Genomic DNA, 9,200 nt, shown 5'->3' with positions numbered 1-9,200 from the left:
CTGTGGAGTATGTGTTGAAGGCGGAACGTCCTCACTGCCCATTGCCGGAACTGAGTGCAAAGCTCAGAGATGAAGTGTCCATGTTCACCGCACCAATTGTACGTACCGGATTCCGCACTAGATGAAAGTGGATCGGGGCTTCGCACTCGGTTGGACTATCCAGGGATTGAAGTTCCTCCGACAAGAGGCACCGTTAGAGCTACCCGGCCGGGGTTGGCTAGATGACCCCTCCGGTGTGGGAATTAGTGATTGGAGAAGGGAGTTAAGTATGGTTTTGCTTGGAATAGTTCAGTTCTATTCAGTTACCTTCAATGTGAAGTTCATATAGTATATATATGTTGTTCCTTACTTGCTTTTCAAGGTGGATTCATGGAGCTTGGATGCTGCTAGGTGTCCTTTTGGCATTGCTCATGGTGGGGGATCACCTGTTAGTTGCCAATAGATGCATATACTCATTATAGTCATACTGATAACAAACCACATTCCTTTGGCTCAACAACTTCCGTGATTCTAGGTGTAGGGGACTAGCTGAGCTGGCAACCTGCACATGCACACGTTCACAGCTTCCACGTTTCCTTGCGAGGTTTCCTCAGCTCGGTACCAATGTTCCTCAGCTCGGCATCATTATGCCTTGTCTCGGCCTTTTACAGGATCACTCATGGAGATGGGCTTGTCCATTCAGGTAACTTTGCATGGGCTCAACCTATTTTCTGTTCGGCCCGTAGATTCAGTCTCGCAGCTCGGCCCAGCCCAGCACCACGGCTGGACTGGCCTTTCCACTGCGGGTTGGACCCAAGTGCTTGAGGACTTGGGTGGACTGTTGGTCATGAAGTTGGACTTAATTGGTTTGCCCATATACTCATCCAACCCACTTGGATTTGGACTTCAGTGGATTGGGCCGGCCCAAGGCTTGGACCCGACCCATTTCACGTTTAGCCCCTTCACCTATAATAACAAAAACGTAAAATATAAATAATGATATCTAATTTTTCAACTACCATCTTCACTGGCAGAAGCAAATATATCATAAAATAATCATTTTGTAGAAGCAAACATGATGACAATTGTTATAATATGCATTATGATCTTCAAGCTTGTATGCTACGCAATGTTGAAACTATGTGAGAATTTGGTGTGCCAATTGTGAACAAAAGTAATAAGTGTAATGAAATCTGTTTAAGAGTTTTTGAAAGAGTTTTTTTAAGTGATATAATTTGGAGTTTTGGAGTATTTATTATTGGATGATTGGCCAATAAGTCTCATATTTTGGACTTGTAATCCATATAATCTTTTTTTTTTTTTTTTTTGTGATTCATTTAGTCCTTTTGAATAGGTAATGACTCATTTGCCCATCATATTAGAGCGTTACATTTGCGGAGTTACGTTGAAGTATGTTGTTTGGAAAAAGTACACTAACGAGTTTTTTATTGTGTTAGTGTTATATTAGAATGTCATGTTTGGAAAAAATACACTAAGGACTATTTTAGTGTGTTACATCAAAGTGTTACGTTTGAGATTTTTTAGTATGTTACGTTGGAGGAGTGTTACATTTGTAAAAAGTACACTAAGAAGTTTTTTAGTGTAGCGTGTAATGTTATAGTGTTATGTTTGAGAAGTTTTTCAATGTGTTACGTTGGAGGAGTGGTACGTTTGTGAAAAATATATTAAGGAGTTTTTTGGTGTGTTAGTATTATGTTGGAGTGTTAGTATTATGTTGGACTAAGAAGTTTTTTAGTATGTTACGTTTGGAAAAAGTATACTGCAGTGTTTTTTAATGTGTTACATTAGAGAAGTGTTACATTTGGAAAAAAATGTACTAATAAGTTTTTTAGTGTATTGTGTTACGTTGGAGGAGTTTTTTAGTGTATTACGTTGGAGGAGTGTTACGTTTGTAAAAAGTACACTAAGGAGGTTTTTAGTATATTATGTTGGAGTATTGAAGTGTTATGTTATTGGAGTGTTATGTTTAAAAAAAAAAAAAATACTAATGAGATCTTTTAATGTGTTACGTTATAGTGTTGGAGGAGTCTTTTAGTGTTACGTTGGTGTAGTGTTACGTTTTTTAAAAGTATACTTAGTTTTTTAGTATGTGACGTTCTTACATTAAAGTGACGAAAAACGTGATCCAAAAATTGGATCTAACTTCCCTAAGATGGCGTCCTTTAATGAGGAATGGTAGAAACGTCTACCAAATCATACCAAAATTTAAAATAGGATCTTATGGTAAGATTGTCAAAACAAAGAGGACCTAACAATGTATGAAAAAATTCATGGGACTATTTGGAGTAACTGATTACCATATGGAACTTTCTGGTAATTTTTCCTTTATTATTTGTGTGTATTACAAATTATGATTTTATCTTGAAGTTTAAATTTGAGAAAAAATGTATGATATATTAAACGTACTAAATAATTTTTTTTTGGTGTAAATAGAATCTCCCAAACTTTTGACAACTTTTTCATGCTGATTTGTTGCATTAAACGGGCTTGGGCCTCGAGACTAACAATTCAATCACAGCTCAACAAGAAGGAAGCAATGAAGCATGGAACACGTTTTGCACCACGTACACGTGGACTGACTGTGTTCACCACTCACAGCAAGCTATAAAAACATTCATGAACACGTAGCTAAACACACCCTCTCTCGCGCTCTCTAGATCAAAGTGGTGATAGCCAATTGATTGAAATGAAGGGACTTGACATCATCAAATTGGCAACGGTCTCAATGGCCATGATGATGGTGTACACGTGTCAGGGAAGCAATCTCCACCCTCTGATTGTAGTGCCAGGGAACGGAGGGAATCAGCTAGAGGCTCGGCTGACGGTGGAGTACAAGGCGCCGAGCTTGCTCTGCAGCAAGCAGCCGCCGCCTAAGAAGGATAAGGAGGGATGGTTCACGCTGTGGCTCGACATCAGCGTGCTATTGTCACAGTACACACAATGCTTCGCTGAACAAATGACGCTTTACTACGACGCTGATTTGGATGATTACAGAAATGCCCCTGGGGTTGAGACAAGAGTCTCTAGATTTGGTTCCACCGAGTCCATGCTCTACCTTGATCCTGATTTCAAGTAAGTAAAGAGCTCTCTCTCTCTCTCTCTCTCTCTCTGTTCCTGTTGTTGTTCCTGCCCGATATGAGTTTATGATTACTGTTATCGAATTAAAAATTATTTTTTTTTAAAATTTAATAGGCAATTTTTCGAATACATATTTTTTTGATATTCGATCAACTTGATTTTTTACAGTATATTTAATTAATTTTAAAATATAAACGATTCAAATCATCAAAATTAAGTCTAAAAATTAGTCTAAGAACCTAACAAGTAAAAAGCCAAGTACAAAAAGAGGGATTTTGATTCTAATAACACAGCCCAACAAAGATGAAGTATGCGCGGAACACGTGATCCACGCAGGCGGGGCAGCAGTAACTGCAGTGATTTAAACTACACCGTTTCTGTTTCGGTTTCTGTTTCAGCCACTGGCATAATGAATAGACATGTTTTTAGTGACGATTTTTTTAAATCGTCACAAAAAAAATTACTAACTATAAAAAAATTAAAAAGGTTCACTAATTATAAATTTTAGGAATAATTTTAGTGACGATTTTAGGGACAATTAAAAAAATTCGTCATAAAAAGGGTCACTAATTATAAATTTTAACGACAATTTATAAAAAATTGTGACAAAAAAAATACGTCACTAATAGTCAATTTTTAGCGACATGCAAAAAATCATTACAAAAAATTACTTCTTCAACTAATAAAAATATTTTTTTAAAAAACTAAAAAAGACTGGTGTACTTGAAGATTGCAACCATCAGTGAACACCAAACTGGTAATTATTCCGTAATTTCAGAGTATAGACATGTGGTATTTCATAGTATTGTGATTGTGAAAAATGTGAGAATGTGAGGTATTGTGTTGAGTAATTAAGAAACATGAGATGACAGAATAAATTATGATTGGTCAAAAGTACGGATACGTGGTAGTCCGGAAATAGTCTATAATTTCCCAACACTAAACATAAAAAGCATGTTCATACTTTGTGGCAATGACACAAGAATCCGGATCCCCGGTCGCACTCCCCTGCCGCGCATTCCTGTCGCCCTCCAAAACGACGTCGATTTGGAGGGTTTTTTTTTTTTCCAACACGGGTATGTTGCCCTCACACTCTCTCTCTCTCTCTCTCTCTCTCTCTCTCTCTCTTCATTGTAGGCAGAGGTGGTGGAGGACGGAGGCGATGGAGATTCCGGCGGCGGCGATTTGGGAGATAGTGAGGTGAGGGGATTTGGAGATGGCGACGGCGGCGGCGGCGATGGATTTCATGGGTTGGACAGGCATGGGGTGCCGAAGAGGAGGCTGGTGGAGTTGTTGTAGAGGGAGGTGAAGATGAGAGTGGTGAGGTCGCTGACGGAGCCCCCGAGTTCGGACCAGATCGTGGTTTTGAGGCAGAGGTTGGTGGCTCATGGAAGAGTGGTGAGGCAGTGGCACCACCGTGGAAGGCCGAGGAGAGGGGTGGTTTGGGTCGATGATTGTTGCTCCTCTTCCTCCTCTATGCCTCTCTCCGATTCAATTAGCAATCTAAAATGAGGAGAGAGAGAGAGAGAGAGAGAGAGTTATCCACCCAAAATTTCATCAAGCATCATTAAAACATTTTTATTTCATCATGCATTCTGTATTCTGTATCCACCATATTCTGTATCCACTAGGAACGGCAACGGGGCGGGGCGGGGCCGGGGACTACACTCCCCGTCCCCGATCCCCGAAGGGTGAAAAATCCCCGTCCCCGCCCTCGATCCCCAGCGGGGGAACCCATCACCCCCCCGTCCCCGTCCCCGTCCCCTTCCCCTAACGGGGATCGGGTTTCCCCGACCCCGAAAACTCCCCGAGCTTCAACACAAAAACAACAAATCAGATCTAAATTTAAATTTACAAATTTAAATTTTAAAAAAAAAATTTACAGATCTAAATTTACATATTTAAATTTTAAAAAATAATAATAACAATCACAGATCAAATCACGCTGCGTAGGTTCGGTGGTGGTGGCACACACAGCACAGATCAGATCAGATCTGTGATTCACACACACACACAGATCATCAGATCACACACATACACACACACACACAGATCTAATAGTGGTTGACTGTGGCGGTAGGTTCGGTGGTGGTGGCGCGAGATCGAGAGTGGCTGGCTGTGGCGGTAGGTTCGGTGGTAGAGACAGACCTTGTGCGGCGATGGTGGTGATGTCGCCGTCGGTGAGAGAGGGGGGGAGGTCGGGGCCAACGGTGGTGGTGATGTCGCCGTCGGTGAGAGAGAGGGAGGGTCGGGGCCAGAGAGAAGAACGAAAGAGTGAGAGAGAGTTGAGAGGAAAGTGAGAGTGAGAGAGGGAGAGATGTATCAGATCAGAGTTAGAGAGTGAGTGTGAGAGCAACACATGACTCAGATTTGGTTTATTATAAATATAATATACGGTTTGGTTTATTTTATATATATATATATATAAGGGGTATAAAAGTAATTTTACTTCGAGAAAATTCGGGGACGGGGACGGGGCCGGGGTCGAAGCCGGGAATCGGGCCAGGCAGGGGCTTAAACACTGATGACCGTCCCCGGCCCGAAACAGATCGGGGATTGATTTTCAAATACCGTCTTCTCTCCGTCGGGGGTATTTTTCGAGAAAAAACTGCCCAAATCGGGGTCGGGATCGGGGATCTCCGTCGGGTCGGTTTCAAATTGCCATCCCTAGTATCTACCCAAAATTTCATCAAGCATCATCAAAACATTTTACCCATCCAAAATTTCAAACCCGATAACTAAAATCAAATTTCATCATCATCATCATCAAACCCAGAATAATTTCATCATCATCATCAACAACAATAACTAAAAAAAAAAAAAAAGAGTAGAGAAAGAGAGGGAGAGACGAACTAAAATCAAACCCAAGAATACAGAATAATTTCATCATCATCATCAACAATAAGTATTAAAAAAAAAAGGAGCAAAGAAAGAGAGAGAGAGGTTGAATGTGAAGTTTGATTAAAGCTTGGCATTTTGCTGATTGATTTCATGGAGGTGAGTTTGATTTTGGCCCCCTTTCATCCTCTCTCTCTTCTTCCCCTCTGGTTTCTGGATTTGATTTTGGTCACCAAGTTGATTAACCAACCCAGTGAGGTCTCCTGGTTGATTAACCAACCCTTCTCCAGATCTGCCTCTCTGTCTTATAGGCAAGGGTTCAAAAATGAGAAGGGGAAAGCAAAAGAAGAAAGAAGAAGAAGAAAAAAAAAAAAAAACCTCTAAAACGACGTCGTTTTGGAAGGTTACAGGGATGCGCAGCAGGAAAGGGCCACCAAGGATCCGGATTCATGATACAAACGGTGTAGCTTTAATTCACCACAGTTATTGATGAGTACGTTGTACCGCAGTATCCCCAAATCCGAATTTATGTAACATCTTTGCATTCTATAAAAGAACAACGTTAGGGATAAAAAAAAAATAATAAATAAAAAATATTAAAAATTTGATCAAAGACTGGGCGTGGGATCTATATCTATGTGAGATTCACACTCATGTAAGTGTTCAATTGGTAAAAAATTTAGTAAAAAATTTAAAATATTTAACATTATTATTCATATAAAGAGTTACAAAATTCAATAAATATCAGCATATTATAACGTCAATAATCTCTCTGCATGTTTGTTTAGAGTATTTTACTATGCAGATGCTAATTATTAAATTACGTTGAATGTTCTACTAATTAATATCCAAATCGTGAAATTTCTTATCCCATATTGTATACTTCATTATAAAAGAGAATTTTATGTCTATTATTAGACGGTTATACAAGGTGTTTTTATTGGACAGTGATACTTGGCTTCACTGTTATAAAAATTTACTAACTGTTAAATCAGTCAAAAGATCTAATTATCCCCACCCCCCCCCCCCCCCCAAAAAAAATATATATATATATATATATATAAAATAAAAGGGAAAAACTAAAAATGGTGGTCTTGAGACCAATGCCCTAACAACCGAACATCATCAATTAATGAGAAATCTTATGCTGTATAACTAGTTAATTAGATTAGTGAGAGATGAGCATTGATCACCTAATCTTATTTACGACATTTTATTAACCATCTAAAAATAGTGTAAATCAACTCAATATTTGTTCCATCAAATACCAATATTGTTTGATTGCATGGTCCTGTTAGAAATTTGAATGCACCATTCATTTTCAAGCCAATGCATAACTATCCTAACCGACTCATTTCAATATCTTCATGTGACTGCAACTTCACCAAACAGGCCATTCACACCATACATGGCAGCCCTAGTCCAATCCCTAGAGAAAATCGGCTATGTCGATGGAAAAACCCTGTTCGGAGCTCCCTATGATTTCCGGTATGGTCTAGCTGCCGAGGGCCACCCATCCGACGTCGGTTCCAAGTTCCTCAAGGACCTAAAAACCCTAATTGAATCATCAAGCGCTTCAAACGGTGGCAAACCAGTCATCCTCGTAACCCACAGCCTCGGCGGCCTCTTTGTCCTCCAGCTCCTCAACCGATCCCAGCCCTCTTGGCGCCAAAACTACATCAAACACTTCATCGCTCTCTCCACCCCCTGGGGCGGTGCAGTGGAGGAAATGCTCGCTTTCGCCTCCGGGACCACACTTGGTGTCCCCCTAGTCGATCCATTGCTTGTCAGAGATGAGGAAAGAAGCTCCGAAAGCAACCTATGGCTCATGCCGAACCCTAAACCGTTCGGTCCAAAAAAACCTCTTGTGATCACGCCAAATGCGACGTACACGGCATATGACATACTACAGTTTTTGGACGAGTTAGGGATTCCGAATGCCAAACAAAGGTATGAAACTAGGGTTTTGCCGTTGGTCGATCAGTTGGAACCGCCCGGAGTGCCGGTTACGTGCGTGGTTGGGACCGGGGTTGAGACGAAGGAGACTTTGTTTTATGGGAAAGATGGGTTTGATAAGCAGCCAGAGATTGTTTATGGTGACGGAGATGGGACAGTGAATATGGTGAGCTTGTTGGCGGTGGAATCGGAATGGAAGGAGACGAAAAATCAAACACTCAAGTTTATTAGGGTTCCTGGTGTTACTCATACAGATATACTCACAGAGAGTGCTGCACTTGATGAAATAATTGGATTGATTGATTCTATCAATTCTCAGCTTGTGGACTCACTTGCGTCCATGTGAGCAAGGAAGGCTATGGACTTAATATTTTTTTTGCAAGGCTAACAAGCATTATTATTTACTAATGTTTTACTAATATTTTGTATTTTAAATAATAATGAGAATTTGAATGTAATAAATTTAAATTTGGTGTGGGCAAGATGAATATGATAGGCAAAATCTGAATTTACTCACGAAATGATAGATATTGTTGAATTAGTGAATTCAACAATGGAATGATTTAGCTAATGAATTTTAGCTCGATTGGCCACCGAGATACTCTAATAAGGAGGAGATTATAGGTTCCACTATTAAAAATGGAATAGGCTACGTATCTTATTATATAACTAGTTCATTTGTCAATAACTATTAGGGTGAACCATTTGTGATGCACGCAAACTTGCCTCGTCCAAATTGTTGACATGTGATTAAGTGTGGAGTAATTTTTCGAAGTGGCTATATCTTGGAGAGATTTTTCGATGGAAAAACAAAAAACAACGGAGTGAATTTTATTTTCCACAACCTAACGAGCCCTAAGTTTTTAGGGGTGGGACAAATTAGGTTATGAACTAATTTTCGGCACAAATTGCTTCTTTTTTTTTCTTTTTTTCTTCTTCTAAGGTTATGTTTGTTGGACAATCTTCACTGTATTTGGAAAAATAAATTATGTTTGTATACTTAACAATAAAACGGAATACAGAAGAAATAAAGGAAATGAGAGAGTTTGTTTGATTACAAAAATCAAACCAGAAAATAAAATAAAATAAATAAAATAAATTTTTATTTTGTTACAAAAACAAAATGAAAATTTGAAACAGAAAAATAATAAAACAGAAAATAAATTAATTACTTACCAAATTAATTTCTTAAACAAAATTTCTGATCAAGTCCAGTGTTTAACACTGTGTTCTTAAGACAGATTCGTTTTCTCCACGGTACTTTCAGAATGTGGACGTTTATCTCCCAAGATAAAATGATTAACAACAAACAATAACAGCATTACAAA

General features: G+C 39.2%; 1 protein-coding gene across 1 annotated transcript; it reads left to right on the top strand.

The window, feature by feature from the left end:
- Nucleotides 1–2,540: 2,540 nt before the first annotated feature.
- On the top strand, nucleotides 2,541–8,340 carry LOC114268792 (lecithin-cholesterol acyltransferase-like 1). Its single transcript, XM_028210019.2, has 2 exons — nucleotides 2,541–3,072; nucleotides 7,309–8,340. The coding sequence occupies exons 1-2, from the start codon at nucleotides 2,687–2,689 to the stop codon at nucleotides 8,216–8,218; spliced, it is 1,296 nt and encodes a 431-aa protein (XP_028065820.2). The 5' UTR covers nucleotides 2,541–2,686; the 3' UTR covers nucleotides 8,219–8,340.
- Nucleotides 8,341–9,200: the final 860 nt, after the last annotated feature.

The sequence above is a fragment of the Camellia sinensis genome, chromosome 3 (genome assembly GCF_055761805.1).
Source record: "Camellia sinensis isolate YWXY chromosome 3, ASM5576180v1, whole genome shotgun sequence".
Classification (NCBI taxonomy): domain Eukaryota; kingdom Viridiplantae; phylum Streptophyta; class Magnoliopsida; order Ericales; family Theaceae; genus Camellia; species Camellia sinensis.
Note: the sequence above shows the minus strand (reverse complement) of the source record. Positions and strands in the feature narration are given on the sequence as shown.